General features: G+C 39.1%; 1 protein-coding gene across 1 annotated transcript in view; it reads left to right on the top strand.

Moving 5' to 3' along the window:
- The window catches only part of LOC100375007 (uncharacterized), a 39,454-nt gene that overhangs the window by 7,835 nt on the left and 7,810 nt on the right, over positions 1-23,809 (top strand). Inside the window, exons 2-3 of the mRNA XM_085495374.1 lie at positions 10,184-10,302; positions 10,808-10,971. Coding sequence (XP_085351500.1) covers positions 10,184-10,302; positions 10,808-10,971 — 283 coding nt within the window. The remainder of the gene's footprint in view (positions 1-10,183; positions 10,303-10,807; positions 10,972-23,809) is intronic.

Below are 23,809 nucleotides of genomic sequence, written 5' to 3'. Positions count from 1 at the left end.
CTTGAAATTAACTTAGATGGGTTAGTCACAGCTAGCGAACTCCAAACACAGTCTCGTGATGATCCGCTGCTTCAACGAGTTGCCACATATGTTCAAAATGGTTGGCCAAAAAGTTTGCCACCAAATCTCAAAGTATTCGCCAACCTCCGCGATGAGGTAACAGTATGGAATGAATACTCTATTGCCCGTAGTTCACGTGCAGTTATTCCTGAAGCCCTGCAGGAACGAGTCCTACGAATGACGGACATCCAGGTATAGTTCGTATGAAACAGCGATGTCGTGAAACAGTATGGTGGCCAGGTATGGACTCTCAGATCGAAGATTACGTCCGCAATTGTGAACCTTGCGCTATCAGTGGCAAGTCAGCTAGACCAAAACAACCACCACTTCAACCAACGCCATGGCCGACAGAACCATGGAACTCTATACAAATGGGCATATTTGGTGAGATAGCCATAGCACCACATAGTCAACGTTTCTTAGTTGTAGTACACGACCTACATTCCAAATGGCCTGAAGTGGTAACAACAGGAACGATCACATCTACAGCAGTTATTAAGATTCTTGAAGAACTTTTCACTCGATGGGGATTTCCAGAAGTCATCACTACTGACAACGGACCTCAGTTTACCTCAGACGAGTTTGAAAATTATCTACAATCACATGGTATCAAACATAATCTAACATCATTATATAACCCCCAAAGCAACGGTGGGGGTGGAACGATTCAATAAATGCCTGAAAGAGGGTTTGAAAACGAACTTGTCGGAGGGAAAGACATTCGCAGATTCAGTTCGTACAATACTACAGAACTATAGAGCTACACCACATGCTCTTACTCAAAAGTCACCTTCACAACTTATGCTCAATCGTCAAATGCGTCTACCACTTGATAAACTAAAACCACCCACTACCAGCGTCGGTAATGCACAAACAGACATTCCAGCTATGAAGTCAGAAATAGAACAACGTCAAGCCAGAATCAAGTCTTAAACAGATCAACGACAGCACGCTAGATCCAGCAATCTGAATGTAGGAGACTGGGTGAGAGTTAAACGTCCAAATCGCAGCCATAAGCTCTCCCCTACATTTTCTGAGCCGCATCGCATTGTTAAGAAGCTTGGTAAGTCTTCGTTTAGACTTGACGACGGTACAGCATGGAGTGCCAGAAGATGTGTACGTTCGCATAGACATGATTCATCTGTACTCCCACCTGAACTCCCTAACGAACACTTAATGATAAACCAAGAACATCATCCAGTAGTTACAATTGCTAATAGCTTACCTACACGCGAAAGTCGTCCAGTACGAATAACACGTATGCCAGCATATTTGAGTGACTATGTACTTTCATAAGCATAAGAACTGTATCTATAGAACATTAGTTTGTTAATGCAGTTAAAAGGATTTAAACTGTTGCATGTTTGAGATTTTGAACTCTTATCGAACTTTAATATCGTTCTTTCATTCATCGTATGTTTATACTTAGGATTATGCATCCTTTCCGTGAGGGGGAATTATGTTGTGTCTGAGCATTAATAGTATAAACATATACCGTACTTTGCATGGCCATATTCCCGCCATCAGTTGGGTTACTTAGCAACAGATGGAATTCTGGGACAGGGCTGCCATCTTTGTGAGTTCTGTGAGTTATTACACACAAGTAAACCTTGCTTGTATACCGAACCTGTTGTCTGCGTGTTTATTGGGCCCAACACCACACTATGGGAACAATTATTTTTGTAAAAATCACTGACTGCAAAATAGTGGTATGTCACTAAGCAGTATAACAAGCATGCATGATGCAAAGCCCATTCTATAAATGGTCAAATGTTTCTTGGTCAAAGTAAAAAACTAGGGGGCAATATCATCTGTAGGGTAAAACTACATGTAATTAACCTGTCTCACAATGGGTCATATTTAGGAATTCATAAGGACAGCTCTTAAGATTGGTATTTCGTCCTAGATTAACACCAGTTGTTAATTGCATATAAATAGGGCTTCAGGGAGACACAGCTACTCTTAAGCAATTTATGGAAGAACCCATGAGGCAAAAATTATATTTTGCAGTGCCCCTAATTTATCCTTTTGGCTATGTATAAATGGACCAATCAAAACAAGGGTCTTATCACTTCAGTTAACAACCAATCAGAAGCTTTGGTTCATCAGTAAAATTTCACGATTTTATACTTAGTAGTCTGCTCAGTTTCGCTACTTTTGCTCATCAAGGAGCAGTGATAAGCTTTTTACAAGATCCTCTCTCATCCTCTGCCTAGTTAGGTATATGTTGGTGGCACACGTGTCCCCCCTTTCACAGTTTTTAAATACGACAGTACTTTTTCAGTACTAAGGATTTTTTGTTGTGTTGTATTTTCAGCTACCACTGCAGTAGGACTTAACCCAAAAATGCTTAACAGTATTTTTAAGAATACAGTGTTCATTGTATTTAAAGCATTTGACCTCATTTTAATAAATGAAATATTACACACAAATCTGGCTGGAGAGTTTGTTCTTGTGGGTATGCTGACATAAAACTCTTGATTCTAAACTCTGATGAAAGTATCAGTTATTATAGTACTGCGACAAAGCCCTAGTACTCACTGGGAAAGCTAATCACTATGAAAGACACAGCAAAAGATACTTCGCGATGCTTCTAGTATAATTATTATAATAATATATATAATTTACATTGTATCTATCAAATGATGCCCAATGACACTCACGGTTCACAGGGATACTTGATGAAATGGATGAGTTTTTAATCCTGATTTGAATGTGTGAACATTTGGTACTGTACGAATGTCTTACGGTAGATAATTCCATAGTGAAGGAGATAAATGAGAGAATGTTCGGTCACCATATGATTTAAGTCTGCTTTTTGGTACTTCAGCTGAGCATTGCAGTAGTTATGTAGTCAATGAAACATTAAAACAAATAATTCCCTGATTTTTTTCAGTTTGTAATTGACATATTTATTAGTCCCCGTTCGAACGAAGTCAGAAAACGTGGACTTATAATTCGGTCTCCGTCCGTGCGTCTGTACGTCCGTGCGCCCGTTCGGAGTCATATCTCAGAATCCCTTGGACCGATCCCGTTCATTCTTTGCATGTGCCTAGTACTTTATGTGGGACATATGCACATGTAATGGTTTAGCGATTCGATTCAAAATCTTTTTTATTGAAAATGTTGTATTTTGGACATGCTTTGTCAGTTTTCATTCAAACTTGGTACATCGATTATACATGTTAGGATACATGTCCGTGACAATTTATTTCACAATTGGATTAAAGATGGCTGACTGGCAGCCATCTTGTTTTTTGAAAATGTTGTATTTTGGACATGCTTTGTCAGTTTTCATTCAAATTTAGTACATAGATCATACATGTCTCGATTTTGAATTGTCTTGGTTATAGTATCTATGATCTTAACATATTGATCTGTTTAATGCTCAGAACTATTCATGAGCATGACGTTGGTCTTGAAAAGTCAAATTTTAGAAGAAAAAAAATATATTCCTGATGAATACATGTCCCCGACCGTCTGTGAGTTCCTGAGTCTGTCCGTCCGTCCGCCTGTGTGTCAGTCTGTACAGAGTCATATTTCAGAATCCTATGGGCCGATTCCGTTCATTCTTCTCATGTGCCTGGTACCTTATGTGGGACATATGCACATGCAGTGGTTTAGTGATCCGATTCAAAATGGCCGACTGGCAGCCATCTTGTTTTTTGAAAGTGTTGTATTTTGGACATGCTTTGTCAGTTCTCATTCAAACTCGGTACATAGATTATACATGCTAGGATACATGTCCATGACGATTTATTTCGCAATTGGATCAAAGATGGTCGACTGGCAGGCATCTTGTTTTTGTTTTTTGCGGTATCTTGGATGTGCTCTGTCAGTTTTCTTTCAAATTTGGCACATACATGTACTTTATACATGTTAGGATGCATGTCCATGACAATTTGTTTCAAAATCTGGTCAAGGATAGCCGATTGACAGCCATCTGACTTTTTGGCCTTACTACTATATTTCCACAATTTGTGTACCATTTTCATTCGTATTTGGCACATACATCATACATATCAGTGTGTTTCATAATCAGATCAAAGATGGCCGAATAACGGCTGTTTTTATTTTTGGCCATATTACTACTACATGGGACACATGTTTTGATGTAAATAAACAATCTGTTATATACGCCACTTGGAACTCAAGTTTCAAGGACACGCTCTCGACAATCCCTCTGCTTTAATATGACGAGCACAAAGAGAACTTTCAACAATTTTACGGGGACTGTGTCATTTTCAATGACTTGTTAATTAAGGATTTAAAAATGTAAATATTATCTGTAGTATGATGGTTTATCTTGAAGCCAAACTGATTATCCACTACTTGTTTAGTTTTGTAAGTACTTACTAAGAGTTAATCTAGTATTTACATCATAGTATATAATTTAGAGACACAACTAGAAATGATTAGTATCATCTGGTTTACATGAGGCTACTATTCCAATGTGATAGCAATATGCCTGAATTTAAAACTTATTTGGACATTTTAGTAAGATAATTAATAATTAATCTGTTATTCAATATTTCATTTGAAATCACATCAGCGCCTGAACATAATCAGTCAAAGCATAGCAGAGATATGGCACTAGAACTGCATTCATTAAAACAAAATGGCCACCAGTCAGCCATTTTAAATTGGATCTGAAAAATAAAATGACGTGCATCGAGGTCCCATAATGTCCAACATACGTACCAAGTTTAAACAAAATCCATCCATAAATTCTTGATTTTGATGATTTTTTACCACAAAAAAGGCCACCATTGTAAAACAAATTGATGAGCATATGTATAATATTATGCATGATGTATGTGTGAAGTTTGATTGAGATTGGTTCAGGCATGTCTAAGATACAGGTCCGGACGAACGCACAAAGGTCAAAACATAAGTCCCCGTTTTTGGACTGTGTCTGAACGGGGACTAATAAAACATGATGACAACCTATATATTCATGTATGTATCAGGGTCTAAAAACTAACTCTGCGACGCGATTGTGCGACTCGCCGAATGTCGATTATTGCACTCTGCGACAGGATTGCAGTGTCACTCTGCGAAGAGCACGATTCCTATTGGTTGGTGGGTCGAAAAGCGAGAATCCCAATGGTCGATGTTCACAGCATGCCTTATAAAAAATTAAGTTTTAAATGGTAAAAATGGTACGGTAAAAAAGTGTGTAAACACTAATCATGCTAACCAAACATGCATTTATGACAATTTAACCAAAAGTAAAAACATAACAACAAACCCAAAGTCAATAAGAACAACTTGAAACATTACTGGAATACTTTAGGGAAGATGAATAGGGAAATTAATAATGTAACAAACTTTCATGATCAAATATGTGAGGAACTATATTTAATAAGAAATAATATTTTTAAAAAGGAAATTGATACAAACTCTCCAGTAATTAACACTATAGATATAACAAAAGATGATGTTCTAAAAGCAATACAATCGACCAAATCTGGAAAAGCTTGTGGTCCTGATGAAATCGTCAATGAATTTATTAGGAATGATGGCGATACAATAACCCAGACATTAGCGCTACTTTTTAAGTCCTTTCTAAAAGAAAGCAATTTTCCTGATGGCTGGAAAGAGGGTGTTGTAAAACCAATCCACAAAAAGGGTGATACAAAAGACCTCAACAACTACAGAGGTATCACTCTAAATTCCTGTGTTTCAAAAATTTACAGTAAGGTTATTGAAACAAAGTTAAGAAAATTTGTTGAAGAAAATAACATTCTGGGAGAAATTCAAGGAGGTTTTGGGGAAGATAGGAGATGTGAGGATCATGTGTTTACACTCAAAGGTATAGCGTCCTTCAGGAAATCGAGTAAGAAATCTACTTATGTAGTATTTCTCGATTTCTCAAAAGTGTTTGATAGAGTTTGGAGGGATGGTTTGCGAGTATCCTTGTGGAAAGCAGGAATACAAGGACAATTGTGGAATATTATAGATGACATGTTCAAGAATGTTTTTAATAAGGTTAATTTTAATGATATTGAGACTGAATACTTTGAAACCAGTGAAGGTGTAAAACAAGGATGCATTTTAAAGCCCCCTACTCTTCTCAATTTATATAAATGAATTTGCAAAAATGTTATTTGAATCAAAACTAGGGGTGACGATAGGAACACAAATAATTCCTTTTTTGGTATGCTTGATGTAGCAGCTCAGTTCGCTAGTAAATGGAAACTCAGTTATAACCAATCCAAGTCACAGGAACTAGGAAACTTGACATTAAAAGAAAGTAAAACATACAAATATTTAGGCATAACCATATCAAAAACACTGAATGATCATACACAATTTACTGAAGTTTATAAAAAAGGAATGACAATCTTAGCATATGGCAAATCAATAATTAACCAACACAACAGTTTTAATCGATTTGAGTACGATGATGTGTTATGGCATAGCATAATCATGCCATCAATGAATTATGGGTGTGGAATATGGTTTCAGGATAGCAGAGAGTTTAAAAAGAAATTACAAAGTATTCAGTACCAATTTGGTAAATTTTTATTCAAAGTAAACAGAAATGTGGCAGGACCTGCAGTGTTGGGAGACTTAGGATGGGAAGACTTGAATTACATTCACGATAAAGTGCGGATTCAATATCTGGATAGACTTCAGAAAATGAAAAACATCAGATGGACTAAAATAGCTTTTAAAAAAATGAATACTCAGTATAAAAACAAAGTTAAACTGGCTTGGAATTGGCCTAAATATGTAGAAAACATTCTAGTGACTAATGGCATGGATCATATCTATGGAAATGAAATACCCCAAAATCCAAAATGGATAAGAAGTTTTATCAAAATCGGTAAAGAAAATGAAATAAACATGTTTACACAAAATTTAGAAAAGATGAAATCATTAAAACACTACTGTTGGATTAAAAGAAACATTAAAAAAGAAAGTTACATAATGGATCCTTATGATCATCATGGTATCTCCCTTGTCTTTAAAACTAGGTCAAACTCTTTAGATCTTGAAGGTAACAAAATGGGATGGAAAAATTACAGGGGAAATGGAATTTGTGGAGTCTGCAATCAGGGCAAAGAAGACATTTACCACTTTCTTTATCTTTGTACGTCATCTAATCATATTAGAAAGGAATTTTATTTAGCATTAGAAACCTCACTGAGAAACAATGTTGAATCTTCATCACTAATGAATAGTTTTCTTTCAGGGGGGTGAATTATAGGTTCAATTTCCTTTTCTGTGATACACTATGGAACATAAATGAAAATTATGTGGGAAATACCTCATCAGCTTTAATTAGGAAATATGTAATTGATTTATGGCAATATAGAAAAGAAATGATCAATGTAATTTAAATATATGTATTACTGTTTTCATGCTGCCGATACAAAGGTTGAATAAACATTATTATTATTATTATTATTATTATTATTATTATTATTATACTATGTACCGGCGACATACCGCACTGTTCGGTGATCGGCAAGCACATGGAAGACAAATTGTGGACCAAACAAATAACACATGGTTTACGGTGATTAGACACATCACACCACTGGCTAGAAAAAAATAAATAGTGTAACACGCACGTTGGTTTTGACTGCCTATTTACGGTGTAACGTTATCGCCATCTTGGAGTTTTAAGGCTTCGTCCCGACACGGTTTGCGACGACTATGCTCATTAGCATTGGCGGCAGCTTCAAAGCGAGTGGAACGCGAAGTACTTTTCACGCGTTCTGCAACGAATGTTGTACGTCTGCTTTGACTTTGTTGAGTGCATCAAGGAAAATAATTTGCATGCAGCGAAACAATCATTCACGATGTGCAACGTTTTGCCATGACAGCAGTTGTTTGCAATCGTCTGCCTTCGTTTAGATCATAAACGGACTCCAAATGTGTGGTCTACGATCGATCAGCTGGTATTTTAACCACCAGAAATGAAATACTTTGTAACAGTTATGAAAAGTAAACAAAAACGACGTTGGTTCGTGGTATATATATAACAACCTTTATTGATATCGTACCCCTTCTGGGATCTAGATTAGAATACAATAAGGATATAAGGGACAATAAAATACATGAATGGAATTATTTTTGCATCATAAGTCAGTATTACTGAAAAGTATGGTTTATTTTTTTAAATGAACGCCAAATTTCGGTGATCCATATTGATCTTAATGTAGCAGGAAGGGAATTTTTTTTTCTTGATTTTTCAATAATTGATAAAACGGTTACTTTGTACCTTGATTCATCATCCCAGCTTTTCGAAAATTCGGAAAGACCAGTGCTCAAACGCTAACACTACTACCGTTTCGTTAATATTTGCATAATGTTTATAACATGTATGTGTACACTACCGGTAATACTCTGTTGTTGACGATTCTGATAGAACGGGTGACAAGCTTCCTGTCGCAAACAATGCATATTAATCTAACGTCCATTGTCAGCATTATTATCAGTCAAGACTTCGTCTGAGAAATCGTTTTGTTTTCTAAGTCTATATTCTATTTTAATAACACCCATTCTTACTAACGCAATGACGATGAAAAAAAAGAAAGCAAAGACGCCAATGACAGACGAGGCAAAGACAAATCTGCAACTCGGGGTCATATTTATTACTAATTTAGACTTGCCTGCAGCCTGTTGTGATTCCGATGAAAAATTACAGGACTTTCGCGTTCACCCCTCGTTTACGCAATTTATATTTATTTTCAAGAATTTTTCATCGGAATCGCAACAGATTGCAAGCACGTCTAGGTCATATTATGACCAACCTCGCCAGTGGTTCGAAAGGGACGATTAGGCTGGAATATTCGCATCAACGCGAAAGAGTTTCAACTACTTAACCGATGACGACACCGATACGTGATACCGTTGAGGGCCGGTGATCAGACGAGGAAGGGAGTACAGGAAATCTGTTGCTCGTCGACATCAGCCAAGTAAACATGCAGAGAGCTTGCACCTATCTAATTTTCCGTTGACACTGCCATTTTAGTTTTCTATCTTCTGCAGTAGTTTCAATCCATTCACACAGCTTTACGTTTTTTCTCTCTTAATATTCTTAATGAAACGATATTGGTTGCCTAGAAACAGTTTGACCCGCTACACGCTTTATTTGGGAATTCAAAGTGATGAAAATAGTCATAACAAATTATATTTGCTAATGACAAAAAAGAACGTAACATCGTGTGAAACATGGATGTACTAAGAAACATACTTCACGCTCTACTCGCTTTAAAGTTGCCGCCTATGCTAATGAGCGTAGTTGCGGGCGAGCCTTACAACTTCAAGATGGCGTTAATGTTACCAGTTCCCTGATGTTACACCGTAATAAGGCAGCCAACACCAACGTGCATGTGTTTTGTAACCCCTTTCACCCTCTTCGGGGGATGTTATATATGTTAATAAATCAATGTTAAATACTTGCTGATTACCGAACCGTGCGGCATGTCGTCGGTAAATACTTGTTTACCGTAGTTCGCGAGCAGTCGGCGAAATAACCATATAAAACTGAACATTTCTATAAGGCATGCTGTGTATCCTTAGATCGATCGACCATTGAGATTCGCGCTTTTCGACCGACCAACCAACCAATGGGAATCGTGCTCTTCGCAGAGTGACACTGCGATACTGTGGCAGAGTGCAATAATCGACATTTGGCGAGTCGCACAATCGCGTCGCAGAGTTAGTTTTTAAACCCCCATACATACCTCGTATATTATTACATAATAACTGGGAAAGGATGGGGATGTGCACAATAACATTCTTGTTTAAACCCTGTTATTCTGTAACAATGGGCAGAGCTGAAGTACTGATTGACTAATGATAATATTAAGTTTGAACACTACACAATGTAAATATATTGTTATTGCAAATTTGAAAAGATGAAATGTGTTTTCATTGTGGTTTCTAAAAATTGTTTTTCCCCAAAAAAGATTTACTGTGAAATAAAAGTAAACATACTGTTAATACTGATGATGATATTTTTACTATCGTAATATTAACACTGCTATAACGTGCACATGTAAGCATATGATGACTAGCATACTACCTGGAATGAATACATGTACTATGTGTTTTCATCACCTTAACTCATTATCATACAAATAATCAAACCTATTTATTTTAGAACTGCTCAGTATACATCAAGATGGTTAATATGGTACTGGAATACTACAGGGGTGGTCCCAAAAGAATTACATATCCGCATACAGAACTTAGAAGCTGCATTAACAATGTCCAGAAAATGTGAGCCAAGTTTGTATTCTCTTCATGCTTTAGGTCCAGGGCTAATTCTAGAAAAATTTCCAATCTGTAATGGAAATTACAGGTACAATACTTTCTTACCTCCAAACAAAATTACTGACTGCCTGCCATTTTGTTGACAAAAGTGCCATACTGAATATGGAATTATGAAACACATAATCATAATGCCCAATTTGTGATCAGACATATGAATGAACAAACGATAAAGATGTATATAAGTTGCAGCTATAATTTTCGGTTCTTTACCAGTAGTATATATTGTCTGTAGTGTCATAGATCCATAAAAACGTCAATGAGAGTAAAGTGTATGTCTTCATAGTTGTTGTTGACAATATGAAAAACTGTTTTTATCCAATCTTTTTAAATCTTGGTCAAGTTAGATTTTGGTGTGTTTGTAAAAGTTGCTTATAGTATGAGAAGTAACCATTGCCTATTACCATGTAATTAATTAAATAAATAAATCATGAAATACTTTGTCTATTTACAGTATTCAGAATGGCCAAAACACTTGATTTTCTACAGAAAATAGCAGATGCAATGTATATCACTGATGACATTCTGAAAATATTTCAAATCTTGGGAATGACAGGCAAGGCAGCATGGTTAGTTGCAGACCATGTGATATGGTTTACTAAGATCAAAGTCATTAAAGTAAGTAGTCATGAGGAGTCACTCTCACAAATAATCAGGCAGTACCACATGCAGCCATACATTCAGACATTACCACATGCAGCCATATAGTACCACATGTAACCATACATCCAGAAAGCACCGCACGCAGCCAGATATTTAGAAAGCAACATATGTCACCATACACCCAGAAAGCACCACACGCAGCCAGATATTTAGAAAGCAACATATGTCACCATACATCCAGAAAGCACCACACGCAGCCAGACATTTAGAAAGCAACATATGTAACCATACATCCAGAAAGCACCGCACGCAGCCAGATATTTAGAAAGCAACATATGTCACTATACACCCAGAAAGCACCACACGCAGCCAGACATTTAGAAAGCAATATGTCACCATACATCCAGAAAGCACCGCACGCAGCCAGATATTTAGAAAGCAACATATGTCACCATACATCCAGAAAGCATCGCACGCAGCCAGATATTTAGAAAGCAACATATGTCACCATACACCCAGAAAGCACCACAAGCAGCCAGACATTTAGAAAGCAACATATGTCACCATACATCCAGAAAGCACCGCATGCAGCCAGATATTTAGAAAGCAACATATGTCACCATACATCCAGAAAGCACCACACGCAGCCAGACATTTAGAAAGCAACATATGTAACCATACATCCAGAAAGCACCACACGCAGCCAGAAATTTAGAAAGCAACATATGTAACTATACATCCAGAAAGCACCACACGCAGCCAGACATTTAGAAAGCAACATATGTAACCATACATCCAGAAAGCACCACACACAGCCAGACATTTAGAAAGCAACATATGTAACCATACATCCAGAAAGCACCACACGCAGCCAGAAATTTAGAAAGCAACATATGTAACTATACATCCAGAAAGCACCACACGCAGCCAGAAATTTAGAAAGCAACATATGTAACCATACATCCAGAAAGCACCACACGCAGCCAGACATTTAGAAAGCAACATATGTCACCATACATCCAGAAAGCACAACACGCAGCCAGATATTTAGAAATTACTACATGTAACCATACATTCAGAAAGCACCATACACAGCCAGACATTTAGAAATTACTACATGTAACCATACATCCAGAAAGCACCACACGCAGCCAGACATTTAGAAATTACTACATGTAACCATACATCCAGAAAGCACCACACGCAGCCAGACATTTAGAAAACAACATGTGTCACCATACATCCAGAAAGCACCACACGCAGCCTGACATTTAGAAATTACTACATGTAACCATACATCCAGAAAGCACCACATGCAGCCATACATTTAGAAAGCAACATATGTAACCATACATCCAGAAAGCAACACACGCAGCCAGACATTTAGAAAGTACCACTTGTAACCATACATCCAGAAAGCACCACATTTAAGTCAAACAATTATCATCTGATTATCATCAAACACTATAAGTTTAATTTTCAAATGTACACCTAGTATATGCAATAAAATGTTGTCAGTATTCTACAATCAGTGGTCATGTTTTGTGTTTGTTCCTGCGATGAGTCCATCCTAAAATACCAATGAATCTTTATTAGTTCTTAAAGGCCACCGGCCCATTTCACAATATACATGGAAAAATAAATACATAACAGATACTTTTCTGAGGTCAAAAGTCACCTCATGTTAATACATTCTTGTTTCAAAATATGTAACATTGTTAGGTTTGTAATTATTTGGTCAGATTTATTTGACATAATGGAATATAATTTGTTTCAAATATACTTTTGGGTGAAATGAAGTTTTGATATTTCGATATGTCCGCAGCTTTTCTTTTGAGACAACATTCCCCACCATCCTTGCTTAAATATATCAGATGCTCTGGTCATAAATAGGTGTAAACATGCATCAAAGTCTACTGGTCCCTGCCATAGCCATACCTCTCCAAACCCATGCACAGATAATAGATATTTTACTTTTGTTTCCCAAGATTCCCTATCATTATTATCAAGTGAAATAGCCAAATCATATGCTTGTCTAGTGACTTTATTTTGAGACATTTTTAGTAGTTCAAACCAGTATTTGAGACATTTCTTATATGTTAGGGAGGAGAATTGGAAACCTGCCACATTCTCCCAAAACTACTGCATCAGGTGTTGATGATTTTACCCCCAAAAATGCTTTACAATATTTTAGTTGTACTCTTTCCATCACCTGGTATTTACTATGCCCCCATATTTCAGCATCATAGCTTAAAACTGGCAAAACCATACAATCAAATAATTTAAAATAATCTTGGTGAGGCAAGCTCCCAGTTTTCTTATCATACGAAAAATTGTGTACATTGTACAGCGTTGTTACTGCTTTGTTACTGCTTTGTCCGAAGTGTTTCTACCTGAAATAAGTAAACCCAAATATTTATAGTACTCAACAGTATTTACAGGATTGCCATTTAGAAACCATTTTTCACTCCTTTTTAAGTATTCCCCACGTCCAAAAACTGAAATACCACTGCTGATAATGAGAACCAGTAAAATACTCTCCAAGATTTGTTGCTTAATGCAGTAACAATAAATACAGTTTAATTTGTATCCTGAAATCTTATTCATTATTTCATAAAAGATAAACTGTTCTTTTCTTTGTAGGCTGATTTACTCATGTGGTCCAAAATCTCAGCATGGACCTGGTTTCTTGGAATCCTTGCTCTTGTTCTCAGAGATCTTCGTAAACTTCATAATTTAATTGAACTAGCCAAGGGATTGAAATATGGTGGTGAAAAAAGAGCTAAAGTTGCGCTGGAAAAAGAATTGGAATCTGCTAAAATTGAACTGATTAAAGATGTCTGTGATTTGATGATTCCACTTGGGTCACTGCAATATCTGAATAAGGGTTGGGGTGCCACTGGCGGAACTATCTCATCTTTGATTGGTTTACAACAAACATGGTGTCAAATAAATAAGTAATAATTACTTCAGTTTTGTCTGATATATCAGTCTCAACTGAGAATACATAAATTGGTGTGAAATTATGATGAATTCTGGTATGTAATCTGATTTTCTTGAAATTGCTTGAATAATACTTGAAAGTATTAGTTTTGCATATGAAATAAATACAGCTATCAATCAGTAATATTACAGTAATATTAACAGAATATATTGTCAAGAGTCTTTTAAACATATTAATTGTAAATTCTAGTTTTTTATACAATGATTAATTGATATTAAAATATCATGATAAGAAACAGCCACACATCTGTTTCAGTATTACTTAGTACATATTCCTGTTTGCCATTTGCAATGTCCTGGGATGGCTGTAATCATCATTAGCATCATCAAAATTAAGCTGCAAAGGACTTTTGGCAATGATTCACCTGACCTACATGGAAAATGGGCTGTGCTTGACCATCAGCAGACAGTGTTCCAACCACCTGGTCACATTACATGAAAGATGGGCTGTGCTTGACCATCTACAGACAGTGTTCCAACCACCTGGTCACATTACATGAAAGATGGGCTGTGCTCGACCATCAGCAGACAGTGTTCCAACCACCTGGTCACATTACATGAAAGATGGGCTGTGCTTGACCATCAGCAGACAGTGTTCCAGCCACCTGGTCACATTACATGAAAGATGGGCTGTGCTTAACCATCAGCACACAGTGTTCCAGCCACCTGGTCACATTACATGAAAGATGGGCTGTGCTTAACCATCAGTACACAGTGTTCCAGCCACCTGGTCACATTACATGGACAATGGGCTGTGCTTGACCATCAGCAGACAGTGTTCCAGCCACCTGGTCACATTACATGAAAGATGGGCTGTGCTTGACCATCAGCAGACAGTGTTCCAGCCACCTGGTCACATTACATGAAAGATGGGCTGTGCTTAACCATCAGCACACAGTGTTCCAGCCACCTGGTCACATTACATGAAAGATGGGCTGTGCTTAACCATCAGCACACAGTGTTCCAGCCACCTGGTCACATTACATGGACAATGGGCTGTGCTTGACCATCAGCAGACAGTGTTCCAGCCACCTGGTCACATTACATGAAAGATGGGCTGTGCTTGACCATCAGCAGACAGTGTTCCAGCCACCTGGTCACATTACATGAAAGATGGGCTGTGCTTGACCATCAGCAGACAGTGTTCCAGCCACCTGGTCACATTACATGGACAATGGGCTGTGCTTGACCATCAGCAGACAGTGTTCCAGCCACCTGGTCACATTACATGAAAGATGGGCTGTGCTTGACCATCAGCAGACAGTGTTCCAGCCACCTGGTCACATTACATGAAAGATGGGCTGTGCTTGACCATCAGCAGACAGTGTTCCAGCCACCTGGTCACATTACATGGACAATGGGCTGTGCTTGACCATCAGCACACAGTGTTCCAGCCACCTGGTCACATTACATGAAAGATGGGCTGTGCTTAACCATCAGCACACAGTGTTCCAGCCACCTGGTCACATTACATGGACAATGGGCTGTGCTTGACCATCAGCAGACAGTGTTCCAGCCACCTGGTCACATTACATGAAAGATGGGCTGTGCTTGACCATCAGCACACAGTGTTTCACCCACCTGGTCACATCACATGAAAGATGGACTGTGCTTGACCATCAGCACACAGTGTTCCACCCACCTGGTCACATTGCATGAAAGATGGGGTGTGCCTGACCATCAGCAGACAGTTTTTCACCCACCTGGTCACATTACATGAAAGATGGGCTGTGCTTGACCGTCAACTGACAGTGTTCCACCCACCTGGTCACATTACATGACAGATGGGGTGTGCTTGACCATCAGCAGACAGTGTTTCACCCACCTGGTCATATTACATGAAAGATGGCTGTGCTTGACCATCAGCAGACAGTGTTCCACCCACCTGGTCACATTACATGAAAGATGGGCTGTGCTTGACCATCAGCAGACAGTGTTTCATCCACCTGGACACATTACATGAAAGATGGGCTGTGATTTGACCATCAGCAGACAGTGTTCCACCCACCTGGTCACATTACATAAAATATGGGCTATACTTGACCATCAGCACACAGTGTTCCACCCACCTGGTCACATTACATGAAAGATGGGCTGTGCTTGACCATCAGCACACAGTGTTCCAGCTACCTGGTCACATCACATGAAAGATGGGCTGTGCTTGACCATCAGCACAAAGTGTTCCACCCACCTAGTCATAGATATGCAAGTTGGAGGTCAATATTAATAGCAACTCAAACTTTGAAATGCACACAACTTCTTACAATCACACATTATTTTGTCAGTCTCAGTAGAACCTTGTAAACGTTCACAAGGCTGCATGAATCTCATGATAGGACACTACAAGGGCAATTAGAGAAAAAAGCTAATTAACTCTCGAGATATCAGTGTAATAGATGTACTATAAAACTGCAAAGATTCCCATTGTGTATTTTGCACCCGGCAGTCAAGCTTGCCAAGTGAAAAGTGAAAGTAAACCGTGAGTTTTATTATAAAAACTTGCCAGTCAGTGGGGTTATTTATCCGGATCCAGGTCCGGGCATAAATAAACCTCCAATACACTTAACACATAGCAGTTCTTCCTAAGCTTTCTTTGTACATGTTTTTAATATCGCATTTACCAAATTGTGATATGTTATATTACTTGTATTATGTCACAGAATGTTTTCAAAGTTTTGCCTTGACAGCGACTTTGTGTGTTGGTGCATCTTCTTTACCCCAAGCATATGCTGGCATCTTGTCATGATCTGTAGCAAAATAAAGCACATCATTACTAGTACCGGTAGAAGTTTTGGATTCCAAAGTATACTTTTATCACAATTCACACATGCTTACAGAAACTTGTCCATTACTTGTAGCCAATGACAAACTAAATAAAGTTGGCCCAGAATTAAGCATTTCTCAAGGTCTCCAATACTATGTGACATGTTAGTTGTCATAAACTGTCTTTAAATGAATTGTGCTACAGTAACCAATCTGTTGTATCAAAATAATATGAGGTTATTATGAGGTGTCAGCATCCTTTATTTTGAGTTTTTGTCATATTACGTCAAACCCTGCAAATGGAAGTGTGCATGGATTCATGAGGAGAAATGGTGTGCATTGCTTTGTGATAACTGTCATAAAGGTGATTGACAGGTCATACTTGTTTTCACCTCTGGAAGGACAGTGGAACCTGCCAGGTGTGCTTGTAAATTAAATAACAAAGGGTGTTTACAACATTGGAAGGAGAATTGGAATCTACCACGTGTGCTGTTATTTGAGTGACAAAGGATGTTTATGATCTACTGAGTTGCCTATGTGACACAGCTGCTAGCAAAATTACATTCTGATTGGCTTATGTAGAAACCCAGGTGGTGTCACAGAATCATTCCTATAAATTGGACAGACTCAGGACAGTTGGTGTCTATCATTTCAACTTGGTGTCCGTCACTTCAACTTGCTTTCTTGTGTGTTCTGCTACGACAAGTGATACAGGTTACAACCATCATTCTGTGAGACTTGTACAAACTGCTCTACAATCTCCTGCTTCCAGCTGTGTCATCCAGAATATCAGCGTTCTTCTGCAAGCAAGACTCCTGTATTTCTTCGTTGTTGTGTTGCAGAAGCCATTGGCTGTCGGTCATTATTATCTTTGTGTGGAGTCTGGTCAAACCCTGGTGGCAGCCATGTTTGTTTTTATTATTAGAGAATGCTTACGTGCCTAATCATTCCATATTTGGAATTTGCATTTCCTAATATGGTAGGATGAAAATACTCTGTAAAATCTCTCAAAATTACGGCAGGCTGCAACTTATGGTGACAGATGTATAATAAGATATTTTATTAGCACTAAAAAGGTATTTGTTAAAATGAAAAGCACGAAATCAGGTATTAAGTATTGGAGGTATTATGGGTGACTGGTTTGCAAAAATGCACTTGCAATTAGCACGATTAACACAAAGTCAGAAAATGTTGCCATACACAAAAATGTTAAAAATAAGTCGAAAACAGAAATATTTGTTGTGTACATACCAGGTATGTCAAACAGTTTATGTCTAAACAATGGCTAGCACCATCCACTTTTATTATCACCATTGATGAAGGCAGCTATGATGACAACAAAAACATACTGCTGCTGAAACTTTGAATAAGATAGAACTAATTAGGAAATGTATATCTTCAACCCCTTATGAAAACTGTGTGATAAAAATCAGACAAAATTTTTAATATAAAATTTTAATGCATATGACCAAACTGCTGCAAAGATACACATCTTAATGAGACATTGACGTGAATTATCTAAGTAATAAGCACATTATTGCAAAACAATCAATAAAAAAATCATTACAAGGCGAACACACCCTCAAATGTATTTTGCAGCCCTTGGTCACATGGCTAACACACCCTTGCATGTCTGTTGTAGCCCTTAGTCACATGGCTAACACATCCTCACATGTTCTTTTCAGTCCTTGGTCACATGGCTAACACACCCTCAAATGTCCTTTGTAGTCATTGGTTGCATGACTAACACACTCTCATAGTGCAAAAATACGGCAAAGTAGTGGAAAAGCAAAGTACGGCAAAGTAGTGTCAAAGTACTGCAAAGTAGTGGCAAAGTACGGCAAAAGTGTTGGCAAATTACGGCAAAGTAGTGGCAAAGTAGTGACAAAGTATGGCAAAGTAGTGACAAAGTATGGCAAAGTAGTGGCAAAGCATGACAAAGTAGTGGCAAAGCACGGCAAAGTATTGGAAAAGTACGGCAAAGTAGTGGCAAAATACTGCAAAGTAGTGGCAAAGTACGGCAAAATAGTGGCAAAGTACTGCAAAGTAGTGGCAAAGAACGGAAAAATAGTGGCAAAGAACGGAAAAATAGTGGTAAAGTAGTGGCAAAGCACAGCAAAGTAGTGACAAAGTATTGGAAAAGTACGGCAAAATACGGCAAAGTAGTGGCAAAGTACTATGAAGTAGTGGCAAAATACTGCAAAGTAGTGGCAAAGTACGGCAAAATAGTGGCAAAGTACTGAAAAGTAGTGGCAAAGAACGGAAAAATAGTGGCAAAGAACGGGAAAATAGTGGTAAAGTAGTGGCAAAGCACAGCAAAGTAGTGGCAAAGCACGGCAAAGTATTGGAAAAGTACGGCAAAATACGGCAAAGTAGTGGCAAAGTACTGCGAAGTAGTGGCAAAATACTGCAAAGTAGTGGCAAAGTACGGCAAAATAGTGGCAAAGTACTGCAAAGTAGTGACAAAGAACGGAAAAATAGTGGCAATGTACGGCAAAGTAGTGGCAAAGTAGTGGCAAAATACTGCAAAGTAGTAGCAAAGTAAGGCAAAGTAGTGGCAAGTAGTGGCAAAGTACGGCAAAGTAGTGGAAAATTAGTGGCAAAATACTGCAAAGTAGTGACAAAGTACGGAAAGGTAGAGGCAAAGTACTGCAAAGTAGTGGCAAAGTACGGCAAAGTAGTGGCAAAGTACTGCAAAATAGTGGCAAAGTACGGCGAAGTAGTGGCAAAGTACAGGCAAAGTACGGCAAAGTAGTGGCAACGTACGGCAAAAGTGTGGCAAAGTCCGGCAAAGTATTGGCAAAGTACGGCAAAGAAGCGGAAAAGTACTGCGAAGTAGTGGCAAAGTACTGCAAAGTAGTGGCAAAGTACGGCAAAGTAGTGGCAAAATACTTCAAAGTAGTGGCAAAGTACGGCAAAATAGTGGCGAAGTACGGAAAAATAGAGGCAAAGTAGGGGCAAAATACTGCAAAGGAGTGGCAAAGTATGGTAAGGTAGTGGCAACGTACTGCAAAGTAATGGCAAAGTACGGCGAAGTAGTGGCAAAGTACGGCAAAATAGTGGCAAAGTAGTGGCAAAGTACGGCAAAGAACGGCAAAGTGGTGGCAAAAAGTACTTCAAAGTAGTGGCAAAGTACGGCAAAGTAGTTTCATAGTACGGCAAAGTAGTGGCAAATATTGCAAAGAAGTGGCAAAGTACTGCAAAGTAGCGTCAATGTGGCAAAGTACGGCTAAGTAGTGGCAAAGTACGGCAAAGTAGAGGCAAAGTAGTGGCAAAATACTGCAAAATAGTGACAAAGCACGGCAAAGTATTGGAAAAGTACGGCAAAGTAGTGGCAAAGTACGGCAAAGTAGTGGCAAAATACTGAAAAGTAGTGGCAAAGTGCGGCAAAGTAGTGGCAAAGTACGGCAAAATAGTGGCAAAGTACTGTAAAGTAGTGGCAAAGAACGGAAAAATAGTGGCTAAGTACTGCAAAGTAGTGGCAACGTACTGCAAAGTAATGGCAAAGTATGGCAAAGTAGTGGCAAAGTACGGCAAAGTAGTGGCAAAATACGGCAAAGTGGTGGCAAAAAGTTCTTCAAAGTAGTGGCAAAGTACGGCAAAGTAGTGTCATAGTACGGCAATGTAGTGGCAAATATTGCAAAGTAGTGGCAAAGAAGTGGCAAAGTAATGCAAAGTAGTGGCAAAGTGGCAAAGTACGGCTAAGTAGTGGCAAAGTACGGCAAAGCACGGCAAAATAGTGGCAAAGTACTGCAAAGTAGTGGCAAAGAACGGAAAAATAGTGGCAAAGTAGTGGCAAAGCACGGAAAAGTACGGCAAAGTCGTGGCAAAGTACTGCAAAATAGTAACAAAGTACTGCGAAGTAGTGGCAAAGTACTGCGAAGTAGTGGCAAAGTACGGCAAAGTAGTGGCAAAGTACTGCAAAGTAGTGGCAAAGTACGGCAAAGTAGTGGCAAAATACTGCAAAGTAGTGGCAAAGAACGGAAAAATAGTGCCAATGTACTGCAAAGTAGTGGCAAAGTACGGCAAAATAGTGGCAAAGTACGGCAAAGTAGTGGCAAAGTACGGCAAAATAGTGGCGAAGTATGGCAAAGTAGTGGCAAAGTACGGTAAATGAGTGGCAAAGTACGGCAAAGTAGTGGCAAAGTACTTCAAAGTAGTAGCAAAGCACGGCAAAGTAGTGGCAAAGTAGTGGCTAAGTATGGCAAAGTAGTGGCAAAGTACGGAAAAGTACAGGCAAAGTAGGGGCAAAATACTGCAAAGGAGTGGCAAAGTACGGTAAGGTAGTGGCAACGTACTGCAAAGTAATGGCAAAGTACGGCAAAGTAGTGGCAAAATACTGCAAATTAGTGGCAAAGTGCGGCAAAGTAGTAGCAAAGTACGGCAAAATAGTGACAAAGTACTGTAAAGTAGTGGCAGAGAACGGAAAAATAGTGGCTAAGTACTGCAAAGTAGTGGCAAAGTACGGCAAAGTATTGGCTAAGTATGGCAAAGTAGTGGCAAAGTACGGAAAAGTAGAGGCAAAGTACGGCAAAGTAGGGGCAAAATACTGCAAAGGAGTGGCAAAGTACGGTAAGGTAGTGGCAACGTACTGCAAAGTAATGGCAAAGTAGTTGCAAAGTACTGCAAAGTAGTGGCAAAGTACTGCAAAGTAGTGGCAAAGTACGGCAAAGTAGTGACAAAGTACTGCAAAGTAGAGGCAAAGTACGGCAAAGTAGTGGCAAAATACTGCAAAGTAGTGGCAAAGAACGGAAAAATAGTGCCAATGTACTGCAAAGTAGTGGCAAAGTACGGCAAAGTATTGGCAAAATACGGCAAAGTACGGCAAGGTACGGCAAAGTATGGCAAAGTAGTGGCAAAATACTGCAAAGTAGTGGCAAAGTACGGCAAAGTAGTGGCAAGTAGTGACAAAGTACGGCAAAGTCGTGGCAAAGTAGTGGCAAAATACAGCAAAGTAGTGACAAAGTACGGAAAGGTAGAGGCAAAGTACTGCAAAGTAGTGGCAAAGTACGGCAAAGTAGTGGCAAAGTACTTCAAAGTAGTGGAAAAGCAAAGTACGGCAAAGTAGTGGCAAAGTACGGCAAAGTATTGGCTAAGTATGGCAAAGTAGTGGCAAAGTACGGAAAAGTATGGCAAAGTAGGGGTAAAATACTGCAAAGGAGTGGCAAAGTATGGTAAGGTAGTGGCAACGTACTGCAAAGTAATGGCAACGTAGTGGCAAAGTACTGCAAAGTAGTGGCAAAGTACTGTATAGTAGTGGCAAAGTACTGCAAAATAGTGGCAAAGTACTGCAAAGTAGTGGCAAAGTACGGCAAAGTACTGGCAAAGTACGGCAAAGTGGTGGCAAAAAGTACTTCAAAGTAGTGGCAAAGTAGTGTCATAGTACGGCAAAGTAGTGGCAAATACAGTGGCCCCTCGCTAAGTCGCGCCTCGGTAAGTCGCGATTCGGCTAAGTCGCGGGTACTTGGATGGCTCCCAAAATTTCTCTTGTGTTTTGACAGCAGTTTTGAAGTACAAAGACTAATGTTTCGTGGCATAGTGTTTTTAACTAACCGTTAAAGAGACAACTTAACACCTACTGTCCGTCAATTGCTGAGACGAAATGGGTGACGGCGGCCTTACTCAAGGTGTCAACAGGGGTGTCGAGTAGTGACCGTACATACTTCTTGCCCGGTCCCATTTGGTATACCTCTAAAAAAACTCGCTACAATGAGTTGAATTCATAGAAGTCTGATCTCTATTTCTCAATTGAGCAGCATGTCAAAGCAAAAACTATCCAGCCTGTTCGTACGCCATAAACTCACGGCGATCGACCGTGTCAAGTAGAGGTGAAACCAAGTTATGGGTTGCACGTGATCTAGCCGTGGTTGAGCCCACTATTCGTGGGTGGGTAAAAAATGAAAAGTAAATTTGTTTTCAAAGTTGACCAAGAGGCGGGACTGAACAGAAAAACATGCGAAAGTGTCCGACAATGAAAACACCGATAAAGCTGTTTACGTTTCTTCAAGAACGGTCTGACAGAACTCCACTATCTGGTCCCATCACCCAATGCAAAGCACACAACTCAGATATGACGACTTTGAATTTGAGGCCACTTCAGGGTGGTTCTTGCGATGGCAAAGAGGACACGCTATCGACACACGCAGTCTCAATCCAAGCTCGATCTGTGAACATGGACGCTGTCAGAACTTTTCCCGAAAAACTGAGAGAAATTATCTATGAAGGTGGTTATTTTGACGAACAAGTTTATAATTGCGATGAAACTGGTTTATTTTGGAAGCTGTTACCGTCGAAGTCGCAAGCAACAGCAAGCGACCCACATAATATCGGACACAAACAAAATAATCAACGCAATGTTTACAGCAAACATAATCATGATTTTATTGGAATACTGCCTGACACATATGATGATACATCAATTAGCTAAACCGAGGGTTTATATGCGCTTTTTATATGTTTTTCAATGCACGATCTCCCTCTTTCACGAGGTCCCTCGGTAAGTCGCGGCCCTCGATAAGTCGCGGTTTTTGCTTGGATCCCGACACCCGCGACTTAGCGAGGGGCCACTGTATTGCAAAGTAGTGGCAAAGAAGTGGCAAAGTACTGCAAAGTAGTGGCAATGTGGCAAAGTACGGCTAAGTAGTGGCAAAGTACGGCAAAGCATGGCAAAATAGTGGCAAAGTACTGCAAAGTAGTGGCAAAGAACGGAAAAATAGTGGCAAAGTACTGAAAAGCAGTGGCAAAGTGCTGAAAAGTGTGGCAAAGTACTGAAAAGTTGTGGCAAAGTCGTGCCAAAGTACTGAAAAGTGTGGCAAAGTACTAAAAAGTTGTGGCAAAGTGCTGAAAAGTGTGGCAAAGTACTGAAAAGTTGTTGCAAAGTAGAGGCAAAGCACTGGAATGTGCGGCAAAGTACTGAAAAGTTGTGGCAAAGTCGTGGCAAAGTAATGAAAAGTGTGGCAAAGTTCAGAAAAGTTGTGGCAAAGTGCTGAAAAGTAGTGGCAAAGTACTGAAAAGTGTGGCAAAGTGCTGAAAAGTGGTGGAAAAGTAGTGAAAAGTGTGGCAAAGTACTGAAAAGCAGTAGCAAAGT

The sequence above is a fragment of the Saccoglossus kowalevskii genome, chromosome 21, assembly GCF_978046115.1.
Source record: "Saccoglossus kowalevskii chromosome 21, keSacKowa6.1, whole genome shotgun sequence".
Lineage (NCBI taxonomy): Eukaryota > Metazoa > Hemichordata > Enteropneusta > Harrimaniidae > Saccoglossus > Saccoglossus kowalevskii.
The sequence above is the reverse complement of the archived record's forward strand: the minus strand, read 5'-3'. Positions and strand labels throughout refer to the sequence as shown.